General features: G+C 40.6%; 1 protein-coding gene across 1 annotated transcript; it reads right to left on the bottom strand.

Moving 5' to 3' along the window:
* Positions 1 to 1,356: 1,356 nt before the first annotated feature.
* On the bottom strand, positions 1,357 to 19,494 carry si:ch211-151h10.2 (uncharacterized protein LOC567699 homolog). The gene is made up of 9 exons (XM_036561672.1): positions 19,300 to 19,494; positions 16,198 to 16,412; positions 15,821 to 15,897; positions 9,809 to 9,938; positions 7,408 to 7,547; positions 6,119 to 6,299; positions 5,289 to 5,372; positions 5,057 to 5,152; positions 1,357 to 1,833 (listed from the first exon to the last, which is right to left on the bottom strand). The coding sequence occupies exons 1-9, from the start codon at positions 19,400 to 19,402 to the stop codon at positions 1,549 to 1,551; spliced, it is 1,311 nt and encodes a 436-aa protein (XP_036417565.1). The 5' UTR covers positions 19,403 to 19,494; the 3' UTR covers positions 1,357 to 1,548.
* Between the last annotated feature and the right edge of the window lie 1,545 nt (positions 19,495 to 21,039).

Genomic DNA, 21,039 nt, shown 5'->3' with positions numbered 1-21,039 from the left:
ATAGTTTATAATAGGTCAGTCTACACATATGTTGCTGTATAAGTTATCATTAAATAACAATTGTTAATCTGACAAGTGATTCCAAACTTTTGAATGGTATTGAACATGTGAATACACAGAACTCATACACAACTTTTTTTGTTTGTATAGTTACTTTGTAAACACAGTCTATTACTTGTTTGGCATATTTATATTTAGAGACTAAAGCAGATTTATTTTATATATGTCTTTCTAATTGTCTTACAATTTAGTTGTAGTCAGTCAGCAGTGTGATAGAAGGCATTTCCCTTTCCATAATTCAAATTGAAGCACTGCAGCTGTAGTGACTGCAGAGCACTAGACATGGACAGCACACAGCCAACAATCAACTGGAATTTTCCAGTCAAAACTGTCAATAAGTACAAGTTATTCAGTTTCTGCATGATGAAAAAAGCAGAAAACATATATTTGTCAAAAAGACTCAACAACACATATACATAATTTATTTTTTTTCTGAAACTTGCTCTCAGTTTTTCAAAGAAATCTGCAGGAAAAAAATCCACACAAAGTTCAGCCTTAGAAGTCTCAAAATACATTTTCTGCTTCTTACAATCCAAAAGAATCCCAAACACATTCTGTGATGTGGAGGTCTGGGGCGACCAGTGCATTGTTCTGAGAACACCAGCAGCTTTTATGTTTGATTTGAAAATTTTCTTTTTTTGTCAAATCAGCTTCTTAACAGCTACACATTCTTTCAGACTCATAGCGTTGATTTGTCTTCCCACAGTGGAAAAATTGAATAAATACCTGAGAATTTTTTAGATCCGAAGCAAGAATGGAGTATGATTTTCTTCTATTACTTAAAGCTTTCATCTTTGAAAGATAGAAGAAAATCAATCTCCAGTCTTGCTTCAGATCTAAAAAAGTCCTTGAAGACCACTGCATGGTTGTTAGTCCCATTTTATCTCTTTTTTAATTTGTTCTGGAAACTCCTTTTCCTCCTGGTGCTCCGGTTTCCTCCCACATTCCAAAGACATGCATTCAGGTGAATCAGAGATGCTATATTGCCCCTACGTGTGAGTGTGTGTGTGAATGTACATGTCTGTGTCTCTGCCGTGTGATGGACTGGTGACCTGTCCAGGGGGTTTCCTGCCTTCTGCCCAATGACTGCTGGGAAAGACTCCAAGCCCCGTCCCCATGACCCGTGGCCGAGGATAAGTGGCTCAGATAATGTGTGTGTGTGTTGTGTGTGTGTGTGTGTAAACTCCTGTTTTTTCAGTAAATTTCTTTTCGCCTTCCTTATACAAGTGAATTATCTTACATCTACTCTCCTCAGAAATATCTCAGATAATTGAAAAACTTGCACTTAATGGGTCTTAAAACTGGAAAATAAATAAATGAAGGTTGGCCTCTGACTTTTGCACAGTACATGTGATTTTGCTATACATTAATTAGATTTTTATTTCCAAATTCATCTCCCGTCATTGAGCAAGTCTTCAGTGCCAAGCATACACTTCAAACATAACAGATGCACTGACAAATCTTTTTCTCAAATTCAAAGTTACGAGTTCACTTCCTCCGTCTCACCCCACACAGGCAGTTCATGGCTGAGAGTTTGGAGCTAGATTTGGGTGGGGGTTCTGGATCAGGGTCCAGGATGGGATTCTCTGTGGCCAGAGCAACGCTGTATACAGGTACCGCTGAGACAGGTGATGATGGAGCGCTCTGACTGTGCTCCAAATCAGACAAGCTTACTTTACTCCCCTCTTCAGACACTCTGAGGCCTCTCAGGTGTGTCACAAAGGTCAGAGTCTGCTGTTCCAGGGACATGAAATCCTCATGGACTTTTTCAAACTGTGAGTAATGGGAAATAAAGTGTAACGATTACGTTTGCATCTTGGTCATGAATAGATTGGATTTAAAGTCTTTATGGTCATATGGATTTAAGTGAAATTTCACAGTTTTTTTTCAAAAATATTGCATAATTCAATCATTGAGATGTAAAGTCATTGGCATTATATATATATACAGTGGTGTGAAAAAGTGTTTGTCCCCTTCCTGATTTCTTATTCTTTTGCATGTTTGTCACACTTAAATGTTTCAGATCACCAAACAAATTTAAATATTAGACAAAGATAACACAAGTAAACACAAAATGCAGTTTATAAATGAAGGTCTTTATTATTAAGGGAAAAAGTGATTGCCCCCCCGTGTGAAAAAGTGATTGCCCCCCCTTTTATAAAGCCATTTATAAATGGCTTTATGAAAGGTTATAAAGCCATTTCTAAAGCTTTGTGACGCCAGTGAACCACAGTAAGAGCCATTATCCACAAATGGCGAAAACATGGAACAGTGGTGAACGTTCCCAGGAGTGGCCGGCCGACCAAAATTACCCCAAGAGCACAGCAACGACTCATCCAAGAGGTCACAAAAGACCCCACAACAACATCCAAAGAACTGCAGGCCTCACTTGCTTCAGTTAAGGTCAGTGTTCATGACTCCACCATAAGGAAGAGACTGGGCAAAAATGGCCTACATGGCAGAGTTCCAAGACGAAAACCACTGCTGAGCAAAAAGAACATAAAGGCTCGTCTCAGTTTTGCCAGAAAACATCTTGATGATCCCCAAGGAAGGTATATGTCCCATTACATCTGGCGTAGAAGTAACACAGCATTTCAGAAAAGGAACATCATACCAACAGTAAAATATGGTGGTGGTAGTGTGATGGTCTGGGGCTGTTTTGCTGCTTCAGGACCTGGAAGACTTGCTGTGGTAAATGGAACCATGAATTCTGCTGTCTACCAAAAAATCCTGAAGGAGAATGTCCGGCCATCTGTTCGTGACCTCAAGCTGAAGCGCACTTGGGTTCTGCAGCAGGACAATGATCCAAAACACACCAGCAAGTCCACCTCTGAATGGCTTGAGAAAAACAAAATTAAGACTTTGGAGTGGCGTAGTCAAAGTCCTGACCTGAATCCGATTGAAATGCTGTGGCATGACCTTAAAAAGGAGGTTCATGCTCGGAAACCCTCTAATGTGGCTGAATTACAATTCTGCAAAGATGAGTGGGCCAAAATTCCTCCACAGCTCTGTAAAAGACTCATTGCCAGTTATCGCAAATGCTTGATCGCAGTTGTTGCTGCTATGGGTGGCCCAACCAGTTATTAGGTTTAGGGGGCAATCACTTTTTCACACAGGGCCCTGTAGGTTTGGATTTCTTTTTCCCTCAATAATAAAGGTCTTCATTTATAAACTGCATTTTGTGTTTACTTGTGTTATCTTTGTCTAATATTTAAATTTGTTTGGTGATCTGAAACATCAAAGTGTGACAAACATGCAAAAGAATAAGAAATCAGGAAGGGGCAAACACTTTTTCTCACCACTGTGTGTGTATATATATATATATATATATATATATATATATATACACATATGTGTGTGTGTTTAGGCCAAAATCTTAAAACTATCATACAGCAGTGTCTTGGGCATCAAACAAAGTATTTGTAACCACTTCATGTAATAACTGTGTGTGAGGTAGCTTTCAAAGGCATTAAACACATCTAACAGGAATGTCTCGTTCCTTTCACTACTGTCGTGAACAATTCTGGTACACTAAGTTTCACAGAATTTCACATCAAATATACTAAATGACTTTATTTACATCTTAATGACTGATTTATGCAGATGTTTAAAATGGTTTTCCCCTTTCCCCTTTAACAAACAAAGTCGAAAAAAGTCAGTCTTCCAAGACATGTTTGGTGTTTAAAGTTTGCTTCTTTAGTTTTTCTTTAGTTATATCACTAGCAAGTGATGGTAGTTTATGTACACCCATTAAGATTCTGCAGTCATCTTATACTTGCATCAGACCACACTGAGTTGTTTCTGGCGCTGTATAGATTCTGTTATCTGTAAAAACTGACAAAAGAACCAATAAAATCAATGTCTTACAGTTCCAGAAACCACATAAGCAAGTCTATTTGGCACTCCAGCCTAAATGAAAACTTTAACCACTGCTTCACTGCTACCCGCCTCCTACAGAGGTACCACAAAAGTCTTTAGAGTAAGATTTTGTGGTTTAAAGACAAAGAATCTAGGACTAGGAAACGCCCTTTCGATGATGAATTTTGAAAGTGGAAGGAACCCTTGAAAACTAAAACAGCTTAGGGGCGGGAACATGAGGTCAGGCTGTTTTGAAGGAGGAAGACAGCACAACAAAGCTTGGCGTAAGTGTGTAGAACTAGGTATGTAGTTTGCACAATGCTAATTAGTGAGATATTAACCCTTGTGAGGTGTTTGGGTCTGTGTGACCCATTTTTGATGTTTATCAAAAGAAGAAATTATTTAATTTATTATTATTTCAACCCCAGATTCATTGGCCTCTACTCATTTTCTGTGAAGAACATACGAAAAAACACATTTTCAATGACTTCACACTGTACACCCCGTACACATTTACATCACACGTGGTGTTGGGGTGAACCCACGGGGAATAAAAGTGTGGAGGTGCTGTGTCCCTTCACTCTGTTCTGTCTGTGTGTATGTGTTTGTATATGTGTGCATGTGTGTGAGGGTGGACAACATGGACAGGCTGCTGACTGGCAACAGCTGCTAAAGGAGAACCCTACGCTGGCCACTTGTGATATTTTAAACATCTGGTATTTTTACATAAATTGTTATGGCTGTATTGATTTAAAAAAAACAATAATGTGGTGGGTCAACCAGACCACTGAGTAACAACAACATCACCACCACACAAGGGTTAACTTTCATTACTTACCGCCCATTTCAGTACCTGTTTTAATAAGCCCTTGTCCACTTGGCCTTGCCATTTTCCTTCAGGAGAATCCCTGACACCAATGGAAGGACTGTTCCATTACATTATTACCTCAAGTGAAGGATGTTAGATGAGCCTTCAGAAGCTTTGAAGCTCTAGTGTGAAACTAAAGAAGTGAACCTCAGATACCAAATATGTCTTGGCTGATGGACTACATTTGGGATAAGTGGGTTGGTAGTGTAAATCTCACTATTCATTTAAACATTCAATCTATAATACATCCTATTTTTGTTATTTGTGTACCTGTTGAGTGTTGCACTGCAGAAAGTCTTTGGTCCATGTAGCTTCCAGTGTCACACCTACAGTGTCAGCCAGCACCTGCTGACTGCTCTCCAGTTCCTGTAGAATAGGGAACATAGATCATTCTCTCTAGGACTAAATGATGGCTATACGTATGTGAGAGAAACAGAGAGAGAGAGTAAAAGCATGTGTTTATAAGGAGGTATGAGTCTAGATGTGTATGTTCATTTTTCACCTGAAGCAGCTGTGTGCTGGTGTTTAGGTGTGTCTGACACTCATGAACTCTGCTCCTGAACAGACCCAGCTGTGTGTAGAGGCTCTGAAACATAGATGCACTAAAAATAAACTCTCATTTGACTATTGCTGTATCATTTTTCATATTACACTTTACTATTCAGTTTTATATGTTTGTAACTAGTGCCTTTTTACACTAAAATTTGGAGGCCAACTAAGATTAATGATCATATGCTCAGAAATTTGACAGATACCCTCTTGTATTTTATTTTTTCCTGATGTCTGCTGATAACATTTGTGTGGTCTTACATGCCATATTTCAACTTCTCTTCATCCCTCAGGATTAAACAAGCTCTCTTGTTGCTTAGTTTTTAGGACTGATGCATGTAAATGAGTGCTGTCCTGTTCTATGCCTTACTAAAAAGCCGTCTGGGCTAAAACACTTTGTAAAATTTCAGTGGGAAATTGGGAGGGGCTTAACTGCTGTAGGGAAAAAAAGGTGGATATATGAAAATTAGTTGGTTCTTAGGACATCACAAAAACACTGAATTCAAAGAATTTCTTTTAGCTTTTCCATATACGGACTGTATGGACTGATATGTTTTGGAATTTTAACACTGCTTGAACATAACATCAAAGGCTTTTGAGACGAGGGAAATTTGATTTTTCATGATATGGGCTCTTTAATTTAAACTAGGGATGAGAAACTTTTTTTCATTTAAACCAGGGCTTTAAACTTGGGAAGGGGAAGTCCATCTTTTCATTTAAACCAAGGGGAACTCTAATTGCTCTAGTTTCTTGGAGAGGAAAACATTTTCATTTCTGATTTACCTCAGTATCCAAGAGGACAGTGTGAGGATCTTCAAGGCTCTGGCACTTTTCAGGCTTCAGGGTCACTCTGGTGTGCAGATTCTCCAGCAGCTCCCAATGAACCTGAAGACCTTCCTGAACATCAGCCACGCACACTCCATAATGATCCTGAACCTGCAGGAGAGAGCACAGCACACTCACCCTGAGCGAGAAAGAAGAAAAGAGATGTTAATATTAAATAGCTTCATAAATCGTAACAATTATTAAGTTTGATTATGATTCTTTAGGAAACAATTCCATGGATCAAGAAATTTCACAATGATTCAATTAAATTTAGTCATTTTGGTATGATGCAAGGGCGGCACGGTGGCGCAGTGGGTAGCGCTGTCGCCTCACAGCAAGAAGGGCCTGGGTTCGATTCCCGGCCGGGTGACCAGGGTCCTTTCTGTGTGGAGTTTGCCTGTTCTCCCCGTGTCTGCGTGGGTTTCCTCCGGGTACTCCGGTTTCCTCCCACAGTCCAAAAACATGCAGTCAGGCTGATTGGACATGCTAAATTGCCCCTAGGTGTGAGTGTGTGTGTGAATGTGTATGTCTGTCTGTCTGCCCTGCGATGGACTGGCGACCTGTCCAGGGTGTATCCTGCCTTCCGCCCAATGACAGCTGGGATAGGCTCCAGCACCCCACCGCAACCCAGAAGGATAAGTGGTTTAGATGATGGATGGATGGATGGTATGATGCAGAACTATTCTTAAAAAATACAACTGAAAAGACTATTTACATGGTAGTGGACTAAGGACAACCAAGACAATACACTACGTAGGACTACACAGTATGACAATATTTATCATTATCATGCTAAATTCTATCACATTACATAACAGTATGCTTTCCTAAGCATGTCATGGATATCATCAGTATATAAAGAACACTGACTAACTGCATGTTTGATTTTAAAAAAAGCACTATTAGGCCTGTTTATTGGATATGGACAGTATATGAATCACTGAATAAAAATTACTGTACATCGTTTTTGATCACATTAAAACTTTAGAAAAACTAAATATCATAATGTGTATTGTGTACTGAGATATTTTTAAAATTGGGTGCATACTTTATGATCATTATAATTTATTATAATTGATGCTACATGCAATTACAACACTCAGATTGATGCATTAATGCATTTTTCCATGCCTTATGTTAAAATATGGATAATAAAATAGGGATGACATTATTAAGGAATCAAACAATTTATGTCAATAAATACTGTACTGTACTGGCAAAAGGCATGCGGGTGGCATAGGGTTCACCTGTCCTGCAGGTAAGTGCAGATGTGTTTGAATTTGTCTTTCAGTGAAGATTCTTCCTCACTGACTTTTCCCTCCTCATCACTGGCCTGCAGCTGTTGCCCCTTGTGAAGGCTGCCCTTACAGACTGCTTGAGACACAGCCTGCCAGAAAGAGAATAAAAGAATAACAGTTGCCCCTAAGGGCACTCATGTTGAGTGTATCCTACAGGTAGATTTTGATTCAGGCTCTAGGTGTGGCTGACGAAGACTGTAGATAGATGTTTCAGAGGATGCAAAGCGATGTGCTAACTGGTTTGGTGCATCTGTGTTAATGTGGTTGATAACGCAACATGTCTGGTAGTTAATTTCCAGTCAAAACGGCCTTTTTAAGTTACTGATTTTCAGTGTCAGAAAAAAATTGCCAGAAAATTATACAAAAGCCTCCAACACAAGTGTAATATCAAATGTCAGTATTTAATATGTCCACTCTTTTGCGCACCCTACTGCAACTTCAATTCTTCTATCCATCTTAAGATGTCACTGATATTATTTTTCCCTCAAAGAGACACTAACATTCTCACAAGCAACAACCCAAACACACCTTAGCTGGCTTACAAATTCCTTTTGCATGTGCTGCTAAAATGGGTAAATGAAATATTTCTGAGGAGATTAGATATATGATAATAAACTTGCATAAAGAGAGGGAGAGTCAAAGAAAAATAAGTTTCCAAAATTGGTCTGTAAGGATGTGTAGCTGTCAAGAAACGTGGACATCTGAGATGAGCAGTGAGGTTTTATGGACTGTTGAGTCTAAATTTGTATTTGTGACTGCATACTGTGAGAGGCACAAAATGCAACCAACTTCTAAGACTGAACTTTTGAGGTGTGGATAAAATTCCTGAAGATTTCTCTGAAAAACTGAAAGAACATCTCCTGAAAAGAATGGAAGCTTTAATAAAGGCAGTGTGGACGAGCCAATGAAAATTTACACTCATGATTTATGCATAGCTTGGTTTACACAGCAATTCGGAGTAAACAAGCAACTTACACTTTTTTATTAATTCAATGCAAGTAATTTTCATATGGGGTCCATTAATCTTCTTTTGCAAGATCCTAGTTATGCCACTGTGTAACATACAGAGAAACAGGTCAATAAACTGCCAAACACTTTTAAAGTCAGGTTGCCTAAAATGGCCCAGATAGGAACCATTTCTGGCCTATTTTTGGCACAGAATGTAGGAAATAACATCATATTGGGCTGAGTTTTGTCTGCAAACCAAATTGTCTAACTGTGACAAGCAGAGTAGTTTTCTCTTACTATTGGAAGCTAAAGTAGAGATAGTGAATCAGCTTCCAGGTGGCCAGATTTACAGGGTCTGAGTCATCTCAAGGATTAGCATTCATGTCAGGGTGTGGGAAAGCACACTATGTGTCCTCAGTTCCTCTCAGACATGTATTTAGAGACAGTGGACTGACAGCTAAATGACTGTCATGGCATAACTCATTCCATTAATGCTACAAAAAAAAAAAAAATTAACAGTGAAAAAAAAACATTGCATTGCCTGAAGCTACTCAGAATTTTGCACTCCACCCAGACAACACCCAGAAACAACAAGTTCAAATTTAAATTCCACACTGATTAAATGGAATACTGCTGCAGCAGATGTTACTACTATTTAATGCATGTCCATATTACTTATTTCAGAAAATAACAGACAAAGTTTTAAAAGGGTAAATTAGTTAGGCCTACAATTCAGGCCTTCAATGACAAAACTCTGTCAAAAAAGAGGGGGAAAAAAACACCTCTACAATAATATTCATTTCTGCTAGCACCTCTATGGGATTCTAGTAGCATGTTAGCACTAAGCTAAGGATTATTCTAGATTAAACATGATCACCTGAGGCTTAAAAGACACTATGAGTATATGTGGAACTTGTAACAGACATATTAACATATATTTTACCTTGTATGTAGCAGTTTTACAGTGACTCTTTCCGTAAAGAGCTGTGGCATAGACCTGCCACCATTGTTTTCCATTTATAACAACTGAAAGAAGTGAATTAGTCAAGCTTCCACTTGTACTATCAGTTCCTAATCATTGACACGCTCCATTTACTTGTGCTGGCTCTTTTTACATTTCAGCAAGGGCAAAGGAACCCATTTAAATGGAATGGACTGATGCCAGCACATCTAAATTGGCTCTGATGAACTAGGTTTAACAGGTTTCACTTCATATTGTCATTGAACAACCTATTGGTGACTACCTAGATAGCAAAACATTCATTCAGGCTGCTTTTTAAAGGCCAACTGACCTAGTTTTAGTTTTTTTTTTTACTCTGTCTTGCAAAAACAGTCAAAAATGCCCCAAGAGTTACAAAATGCACACACAGAAAGCTACAATATTTAGAGAGATCTCACTGACCTCAAGCCTGGTGAGGAGGCCACGTATCTGTGAAAGACTGGAGTTGGACAGGGGTTCATGGAGGAGGGAGACCACCATGCCATCCAGCAGAGCACTGACCATAGCTACAAGATGACCTGCGTCTTGCTGACTGAAGAGGCCAAAGATAAAGAACACAAGCATAACATAAACTAAGAGAAAACATATCACAAGACAAGGCCCACATTCACTGTGCATCAAAACTTAGTCACCTAGTTTTTAAAAATTTTCTCATACAAACATACGCATCAAGTCTCACGCACCAGCCATGACACTCACACACCAGGGCCAGATCTCATAGTTTCATGCCAAACCAAAATTTGTGTAATTTCTGCCAAAATGTTTTAAATCACTCTCTTGGCACCAATCTCATAATCTAAAATATTCAAGCCGACAACTTATGGCAAGCCATTTTAGCCTAAAATGACACCAGCGATACAAGCCGTAACTCTGTATTTATTCAAGAGCTCTGTAATGCAGTTTCTACTAGTAAAAACTATGACTCCAGATATCTACTATGTAATTTTTACTAACCATAATAACAAGTATACATATCTATAAAGTTATTTTGACTAGTCATATTGCGAGGATGACACATCCATAATGTAATTTTGACTAGTCATATGTTACCATTGATTTACATGGAATTTCATTCTGCCTTATCTATAATTACAAAAATACAATTACAGGTATCTACAATTACATTTGTAGTAGTAGAAATTCTAATTACAGATATTTACACTTTAATTTTGACTAGTAAATAATCCGGGTCCAGATATCCACTGAATCTTCCAATTTGGATTTTCACTAGTAGAAATACTAATTGAATACATCGTTAATTTAGTTATGACTATTATAATAGGCACTAGAGATATGCATAGTTTCAGATCTGTATAATACAGGATTCTCTTGTCTGATAAGATTAATATTATTGATATCTAAATGTAGAATTATAACATATACACACACACACACATACATAGGTACATACATACATACATACATACATATATATGTTATATATGTGTGTGTGTGTGTATATGTTATATATAAGGGTATATATATATATATATATATATATATATATATATATACCCTTCCTGGATTGGGGCCTTGTCGAGGTGGAAGGGCTTGTGTGGTCTAGGGATCTTCAGAGCTAAGTCGTCGGGAGCAATATGCTCCTGGTAGGGTCTCCCAGGGCAAACAGGTCTGGAGTGAAGACCCAGACTAACTCGATCCAAAAATCCTCTATGAAAAATGGACATGGACAATCGTGTACCCTGCCCGGGAGAGGGTCACCGGGACCTACCCAGGCCTGGGGGTAGTGTCCCCCGGCGAGCGCCTGGGGGCCGGGCAGCCCACGTAACCCGGCCGGACTCAGCCTGAAGAGGCAACGTGGGAAGACCATGTTGGCCCGCCACCCGCAAGTTCCAGCATGGGGGAGCGGTGCAGTGCCGTATAGGCAGTGGGAGATTGCGGGGGGGCCCCTGGTGGCCTAGGCCCCTACGGCAGAAACTGGCTCTTGGTACGTGGAATGTAACCTCACTGGGGGGGGAAGGAGCTGGAGCTTGTGCGGGAGGTTGAGAGGTACCAACTAGATATAGTTGGGCTCACCTCCACCCACAGTGTCGGCTCTGGAACTAAACTCCTTGATAGGAGCTGGTCCCTCTCCTACTCAGGGGTTGCACAGGGTGAGAGGCGCCGGGCGGGTGTGGGGATACTCACGAGTCCCCGGCTGGCAGCTGTGTAGTTGGAGTTTGTCCTGGTGGATGAGAGGGTCGCCTCAATGCGAATTAAAATCGCAGAGAGGAAAACTCTGACTGTTGTGTGTGCTTATGCACCAAACAACAGGTCGGAGTATTCGGCCTTCTTGGAGCAAGTGGGCGGGGTTCTGGAAAGGGTCCCGCCTACAGACTCCATAGTCTTACTGGGAGACTTCAATGCTCATGTTGGCAATGACTGGGAGACCTGGAAAGGCATGATTGGGAAGAACAGCCTGTCCGTTCTAAACCTGAATGGTGAATTGTTATTGGACTTTTGTGCCAGGCACGGATTGTCCATAACGAACACCAAGTTCGAACACAAGGATGTTCATAAGTGTACATGGTACCAGAGCTCCTTGGGTCATAGGTCAATGATCGACTTTGTTGTCATTTCATCTGACACTTGGGTGAAGAGAGGTGCTGAGCTGTCAACTTATCACCATCTGGTGGTGAGTTGGATCAGATGGCAGGGAAGACCGATGGTCAGACCCGGTAGGCCCAAGCGAATAGTGAGCGTGTGATGGGAACGACTGTCAGAGGCCCCTGTTCAGAAAGATTTTAACTCCCACCTCCGGGAGAGCTTTTCTCATGTCCCAGAGGAGGTAGAGGACATGGAGTCTGAATGGACCCTGTTCAAAACCTCCACTGTGGAAGCTGCCGGGTGTAGCTGTGGCCAAAAGCTTGTTGGTGCCTGTCAGGGCGGTAACCCAAGAACCCCCTGGTGGACACCAGGGGTGAGGGAGGCCGTCAAGCCGAAGAAAGAGGCCTTTAGGGACTGGATGGCCCGAAGGACTCCCGACTCAGCAGATAGATACCGACAGGCAAAAAAGGTGGCAGCCGCAACGGTGGAAGAAGCAAAATCCAGGGTGTGGGAGCAGTTTGGAGAAGCCATGGAAAAAGACTTTCGGTCGGCCTCAAGGAGGTTCTGGACGACTGTTCGGCGACTCAGGAGAGGTCAGGGTGGCTGCGCCCAAGCTGTATTCGGCAGGGTTGAAACTCTGGGTGGAGGGTGGAGAAACTCTGACTTCAAATGAGGATATTGTCAGTCGGTGGAAGGAGCACTTTGAGGAACTCCTTAATCCGGGAGACATGCCTCCCTCATGGGAGTCAGGGCCAGGGGCTTCTGGCGTGTCAAGCTCCATTTCCCTGGTGGAGGTCACTGAGGTAGTTGGCAAGCTCTTCAGTGGCAAGGCACCGGGGGTGGATGAGATTCGTCCGGAGATGCTTAAGGCTCTGGATATTGTGGGGCTGTCGTGCCTGGCACGCCTCTGCAATATTGCATGGACCTCAGGAACAGTACCCTTGGACTGGCAGACCGGGGTGGTGGTCCCTATTTTTAAGAAAGGGGACTGGAGGGTGTGTGCCAACTATCGGGGTATCACACTGCTCAGCCACCCTGGGAAAGTCTATGCCAAGGTGCTAGAAAGGTGACTTCGACCGATAGTTGAACCTCGGATTGAGGAGAAACAATGCGGATTCTGTCCAGGCTGTGGAACAATGGACCAGCTTTTCACCCTCTCATGGATTGTTGAGGGGGCATGGGAATTTGCCAACCCAGTCTACACGTGTTTTGTGGATTTGGAGAAGGCTTACGACCGTGTTCCCCAAAATATCTTGTGGGAGGTCCTCTGGGAGTATGGGGTACCGGGGCTGCTACTCTGGGCCATTCAATCTCTGTACTGCCGGAGTGTGATGTGTTCATATACTCGGCATTAAGTCGGACTCTTTCAGTGTTAGCGTTGGACTCCACCCGGGTTGTGCCCTGTCTCCACTCCTGTTCATGATATTCATGGACAGGGTGTCAGGGCATAGCCGTGGTCAGGAGGGCATTACGTGTGGAGGCCGGAGGGTGGAGTCTCTGCTATTTGCAGACGATGTTGTTCTTTTGGCTGGATCACATGGATGCCTCCAGCGTGCACTGGAGCAGTTTGCGACCCCGGTCATGACCTATGGTCATGAGCTATGGGTAATGACCAAAAGAATGAGATTGCGAATACAAGCGGCGGAAATGAGCTTTCTTCACAGGGTGGAGGGCTACACTCTATTTGATAGGGTGAGGAGCTCGGCCATCTGGGAGGAGCTTGGAGTAGAGACACTACTCCTCCGCATTGAGAGGAGCCAGCTGAGGTGGTTCGGGCATCTGATCCGGATGCCCCCTGGACGCCTCCCGGTGGGGGTGTACCAGGCACGGCCTACCGGGACAAGACCCCGGGGTTGTCCTAGGACATGCTGGAGGGATTACATCTCCAGGTTGGCCTGGGAGCGGCTTGGGGTCCCTGGGAATGAGCTGGAGGAAGTTGCGGGGGACAGGGTCGTCTGGGATTCTCTGCTCTCCCAGCTGCTACCGCGACCCTAGTTAAATTATCGCCAATGATCAACAGTTTAACTAACTAATTGGTGTGCCAAGTAGTTTTACTGGCTGTGATGTTTTTATGGTGGGTTAGACCCTAAAATAAAGCGTTTAAAGAGTAAAGAGTTTATTATCTAGGATTTATTTTAGATCTAGTTGTACTGCACCATATAGTTTAAAAAGTAGGTTAATGTGTGATTTGACTTGTTATCAAGTGTGCCTGATGGATGTGCCAGTGTAAATAAACAGCAGGTTGTTTCTGAGACTAGTTATTGCAGATGGGTTGCTTTTGTTCTTCCAGTTTAAATGAAAACTAGGCTTATTCAAAGTTATTTTTTCTGGTCTAGTTCAGGTTAAAATCTATGTCTTGCACAGCCAACGAATTAAAAAATTAAAAGGTTAACCAGAATTTGACCAAATAAGCTAAAAATGTATTAGCAGGTATACAATTTTGCATGTCTTGAAAAATGCATTATTATATCAATTAAAAGATCAATGAGAATGCCAAATGCAGGTGAATGTTGGCAAGAGGTTTGCCTCGTCCACCAGACACTATGCAGACGTTGTGCAAAGGTCAAAGTTATTGAGTGCAAAGATAGACTGCTGCATGTGGGATAACAAGGCTTTAACCCTACGCAGTGAGCTACCATTATTATAATTTTATTCAGCAAACATGGGAGTAACCTGCCATACACCATCAGTGACTTTTAAATTGAAATATGGTCTACACTAAGCATGTGACAGAAAAGAGGTGTGCTGTCCTCTACAAATTAGGATATGCTGAATATGAGTTCTGAGTAGTAAGAAGTCAGCTGTAGATATCTGAAGTTGAATTTATAACTAGTCAGAACTCCAATTTTACCAGGCATTAATAAAATTAGTCTCGTAAAAAAGAAAAATCCTAGTGAGAATCCTTACAGGTACATAAACAACACCACAGGGATAAACGTAGCATTTGAGATAATAAAATATGATTCTGGACTGGATGTTAAGTTTTTAAGGCTCATAATTACACATTGTCACACATAGTACACATAGTATTTCATATGTCATAGCATATAGTTGTTTATTATTCATTTTCAAACTAAACAAAAATTATTATATCTGCAAAAAAATGAAATTCCAGCACGTTTAACAAAGGTAGACTCTTATTTTAACTGAATAGATTTGCAAAAAAAAAAACACATGATCACGCATTTTAACCAATGGTGTGAAGACAGCGCTTTAGTCCCACCTACATTTACCAATCAAAGTAATCAACCGTACGTTCGTTTTGTAGACATGAAGGAGATGAGAAGAATTTGGGCTGAATTCTTGTTTCTTAGTTGTCATTGTTGCAATCTTAATCATGTCTTAAACATGATATGTAATGGCATTGCTTTATGGTTTTATGCCTGTACCTGACCATGTAAACAAAATTAAAATGAAACGACTTTATTGGTATAAGCAGGTCATGTGCATTAATAGTGCCCTCTGCCGAAAGCATTTCTTTTAACACTATTTCAGGTTTGTGTTTCAAACTGTGGTTCAGTGTTGCCCAATCGATTACAAAGTTCAGCACAAAAGGATTAAAGCATCCAAACAATAAAGATTATGTAGATTTTTGTTTATCCTTGAACACTTCAAAAGCAGTTTTTGCTCTGTAACTTGTTACAGCATCAATCACCCTAAGTCTGTGAAAACACTACTTGAACACAAGTTGTCCCCCAAACTGCTGACAGGCAGTGAACTGTGCATTACTGCGCCAGTTGCAATGAGAAAGCTTCACCTGCTAAACTTTCCATACGAGTGGCTGAGCAATCAAAATGAAACAAGGTTGTGGTGCCAAGGTGTGTTCCTGTAAGATATGTTTTGTTTGTTTGTCTCTCTTTATTTCCTCACCATGCCTGCTGGACTTGTTCAGGCCCTCTCACAGCCACCTCACTGTTCTCACTGTTCTGGGATACTTCTCTGCTCTCCTGTGAAAACAGTATATTAGCCTATTGTTAATATCACACAGATGACCCATTGTTTATGTTAAAATATATGCTAAAGGATATACAACCGCAAGCAAAAAGGTGACATAGTTTTTTTTCAGATTCTTATGGGAAAGGTGCTACATAAATAAAAAGTTATGATGATGATGATGATAAAAAGACATCATTAGTGAAAAGTACATAATGTTACAAAAGTCGGCTGGATAAGCTTCAGAAATTAATTCACACAAATTATTATCAAGCTGACTTACGTAAATCATTTTGGTGCATACTTTAACATACCTGCTTGTGTGTCTTCCTGTAGTGGTAAAGAAATTGGAGTAGAGAAACACAAAGGCCAAGGCCCGCCCACAGCAAGCCAGCCAGCAATAACCTGTACCCGGACTCAAGAAGACTGACTGAGGGGTGTAGTGGGGCCTCCTCTTGGACCACCAGCCACAGTGCTGCCACCTGGGCCAAACACTGGAGCCCAGAGGGGCCAGTGTTTCCAGCGCAGACTGAAAAGTTAAGTGACAGTACTGACGTTAAAATGAAGAAAACTAAAAAAACAAACATGAATAAGGAAAATATTAGAAATATACATAGAGTTGTTCACTTATTGACAGTTTAAAGGGGCACTCCAGCCAAAATAAAGTGTTTAATCATTGCTACATTTGTTGTAAACATACCTACTTGCTTCTTACAGTGTTGCCACAATAGTTTTGAGAGCGAGATTTGAAGTTTAAAGACTGGGAAAACCCCCTTCTGATGATATATCTTGAAAAAACTACACATGCTTTGGGGTGGATACCTTAGGGCACAATGTTTTTAATGTTAACAATGTTCTTGTTCTGTTTTGTTTTTTGCTGCAAGCTGGCTGTTGGCTGTTGCTAGGAAGCTAAATATGACGTTTATATTTCTTTGCAGCCATGGGGGGAATCCTGGGGAATGTTCTCAAAACTATAGTTTTCCAATCATAACAAAAGCTTTTTGGACTATCCACTTCATCTTCACACATTGCTTCTCGTAACCAAAAAGCACTGACCCAAAAAATACCATAGGACTCAAAACTGATTTATGCAAATCCTTAAAACAATTTTAATTCAATGATTTAGAATAAAAAAATAAAATGAACAATGTTTCTAAATCATTTAATATATTCTGTGACAAATAATAAATAATAATACATAACAGTTAAATACAAAAATACAAAATGTCGCAGGTCAAGAAGAAAATCATTTCACATTTCAGCATCATCAGGATAAGGTTGTTCTGTCATTTAATTTCTAAATGTGTTAAACCATTTAACATTAGTTTTGTTAATTTTTTTGAACAACAAGATCTAAAAACAAACGTCAGTGTCACTGCTTTGCTTAGATTGGTCCACCACCTAAAAAATATCTGGTCACTGATGATTCTATGGGCCATTGATGGTTTTGGCAGAGGACTGTTTTGTAGGAGTACCTGATTAAAGTATTACATAGCCAAAAATATGTGGACATCCCTTCTAATTAGTGGATGTGTCAGTCAGCCAACCCACGGGCACCGACGACAGGCTCAAAAGAGGGCGAGAAGGCAGTGCCTGAACCTTACATGCCAACAAAGGTTGCGACTGTAGCTGTGTTTGAAGTAGCATACTGTGTACTGTATACTGCATACTGCTTTTCATCAGTAGTATACAGAACAGTATCCAGTATACAACACAAGCCATGTACTACAGGACAGGGAAGCAACAAGACCAACAACTGTAATTGCACCAACAACCAGAAATGAGCCAATCAGAACCATCTCAAGACCTGTCCCATTTTCCTCAGCCTTGGGGCACACTCCTTTTTCAGCAGGACAACTCCCCCACGCACAAAACAAACTTAATAAAGAAATGTTCTAGTGAGTTTGGGGGGGGGGGACTTGGCCTGCACAGAGAACCTCAATCCCATCCAACATCTTTGCGATGAACTAAAACTTCAACTGCATTGCCTGACATCAGTACCTGACCTCACTAATGCTCCTGTGGCTGAATGGAAGCACATCTCGGCAGCCATGGTCCAAAATCTAGCGCAAACCCTTCCAAGAAGAGAAGTGGCTGTTACTGCTGCAAAGTGGTTGCGAACGCCTTATTAATACCCCTGATTTTGGAATGAGACATTCAGCAAGTGTTCAAGGGTATGACTTTGAGAGCCCAAATATTTTTACCCATGTAGTGAAGGTATGCATAATAAACTGACGTAACAGTGGACTTCACAGTGTGCCTCAGTATTGTAGTGATGGTGATTTTGTGCAGTTATCTAGCTGTACAGTTGCCTTTGTGTTAATGTTAGTGTTATCACAGTGTTGTTGCTCAGTAGCCAGTAGCATTGCTATACGTGTCTTAGTGGGAAGTATATTCGGAAGAGTATTTTTTTTTGTTGTTGTAAGTTCAGTGCTCATTCTCCTCGGTGTGAATGGTTTTTTGCCTATACCACTGAACTGAGAAAGAGCACTTTTCTCCCTATGCATGTTTTTTGTGGCAAGCCTCTATCTACAAGTAAATCCACCTTCTGATTACATTTCAGTTGCTGTGTGAGTCATTCCACACCTCCAGCCACACAGAGAAGACGAATACGTCAATATTGCAAGCTTTTTGTTGCAATATTGCTCAGTCTTGTCTCCTTTTTATCATGTCTGCATGTTTTGTTCACAACGCTGCCCTGTAATCTGTGTTCCCAACTGTGTCTAATGACTTTTCTGTGTGTTTATATTCTTTTGCTTGCTATTAATAAGTTGATGCAGGCAGCAGATCCAATCAGTTCGTAGAAGAACTAAAGTTCCTTAGTACAGCACAGGTTTCTGCAATACTACTACTACTATTTCTACTACTACTGATGATGATGATGATGATGATGATAATAATAATAATAATAATAAGAAGAAGAAGAAGAAGAAGAAGAAATGCTTATTATTGTCAGTAAATAGATTCAATAAGTAAATTATAGTTTCTGTCCATCAAAGAAAATGTCTTAATTAGTCAGTTCTTCCTTGGGTAGAGGTATTTAACTTTTAGATGCCACTATATCATTATCACTGCTGTATTAAAAATGGCCCACCCGTTTTTATTTTCAGAGTCATGAATTCTCTTCTGTGAGAAAGTCTGGCGTATGTCATATATTAGTACCTGTAGCCAGGCTAAACTAACTGTGTGGTGTGAGTGCACAATATTGGACAAATATACTGCTTCCAGAGGAGGAGATGATGGATATTACCCATAAAGGAGCAGAAACTATGAATGATGAATATAAGCAGGGAAAAGTTCATGCGAGTTTGCCTACACTTTACACCGACCATACAAACACACTCAGAAACACACACATCCATCTATCATCAGTTCCTCAAACCTGGGCAACAAACACATACATGATTTACACTCACCTCTTCCAGCTCCAACTCTGCACTCTTTCTGTCCTCTCCTGCTCTTTCCTTCCCCCTTCTTTTCCCCTCTCCTCCTTTCCATACCCCTTACGGTCCCTCGCATCCACCGTTGTCAGCTGAGGCATCAGCGCCACACTCCTGCATTGGCACACGCTCACTCTCTGTGTGTCTACAGTTCTCCATTAGAGGGAAAAGACCCGTTCGTCCTGTAGCACCAGTTAGGCTGGCAGGTTTAATTTTACTTGCTCTAGTGGCTTTTGTTTTGTGAATTTTCATTCAGTGAAAGAATGTGTGGAATGTGGTTGGATACACAGCTCCTATCTGCCCAACTTCCAGCATGTCATTTGGAGGTGTGGATAGATCCATTGGTAAATATGTTTGATAAACGTTATGGAAATGTTATTTCTTTGTGAGCTCAGACTATGACTTCAACAATTTGTTGTAGTACGAGAAGAGACTATATCCTCCTGAGACCCAGAAAAATTAAAGTTTGAGAATTTCTGTAATTTTAGGATAAAAGTCTATTGGCTGAAAAAAAAAACGTCACACTGAAATGTTTTTCAAAAACACTTTTTATTTTTTTATGTAATGTCCCTTTATAGTGAACAACAGGACGTTGGATAGTAATTATGTTGGTGTCATTTTTCTTGTTTCCTATACTGCATCAGCCCAAAACCCTGCTGCAAAACTTCAAAAATCTTGTCAATCTTGTCTTTCAAAGTCCTGTTCACCAATGTACTGCTCAAAGTAATTCAGTACAACTTTGGGTGTTGTCATTTAGCAGCAAACTGTTCCATGGTAGGGATGAATCTTAGGTATGAACGGACAGGGAAGAGAATTAATTTATATTTAATGTTTTAAATGTACAATTACGCAAAAAGAGATTTTCTAATAAATTAGCAAATTAAATAAAGCTCAGATCCCGAGCTTAAATGCCTGCATACACTTGTTCCAATTGTCTATTTAGCAGTAAGAGTAATACTTAAAATACTGGCGGTAGAAAAAAATGAGGACCAAGAAAAAAAAAAATAGATAGCCAAAACATTTTTCTACATAAAACCTATCAACTATAGGCTTTAGAGACATCATAAATGCATATTTTTCAACCACTTACTTCTCCTGCTCCCATAAAATGTGGTTGCTAAGATGGCAGCCATTTTAAAAAGGCAGAATTCCTGTTGCTAGTAACACACCAACAAATATCGTTGGAAAGGCCAGGATGTCCTCTACATGGCACATCAGGTTTCAGCACTGTAGCTCATACGGCTTTTGAAATATGCTTTGGGGACTTATGTCCCCCACAGTGGACAAAAATGCCTTACCAGGTCTCACAAGGATATGACATTCAGTTTGTTTATGGCATGAGGGGAGAGAACTCTCAGAACTTGGGCTAGAGTTCAGGGCAAAAACGTAATCATAGGTAGGACGGAGAGAGGGATTTTTTTTATGACGTTTGATTTGAAGGAGAAGGAACCTCAGGTATGGTCCCACTCCCAAAGTTCAGTAATTTCATAACTCCATGTATGACTCACATGTACACGATACATAACCCATGGAACCTCATACTGACAGAAATGAGTGATTTTCATGACGTTTGGTGACAAGTTATGGTTGCCTTTTTAAATGTACACAATCAATAGAAAATGCTTACATACTACTCTTTGATGTTTTTAAGACATGCACTAAAGAATAAATGTGTATTCAACTGTTCTACATAAGTTTCTATCAACACCTCTTGAA

The sequence above is a fragment of the Colossoma macropomum genome, unplaced genomic scaffold (assembly GCF_904425465.1).
Source record: "Colossoma macropomum unplaced genomic scaffold, Colossoma_macropomum, whole genome shotgun sequence".
In the NCBI taxonomy this organism is placed as follows: Eukaryota; Metazoa; Chordata; class Actinopteri; order Characiformes; family Serrasalmidae; genus Colossoma; species Colossoma macropomum.
This window is presented reverse-complemented; position numbering and strand designations above follow the sequence as displayed.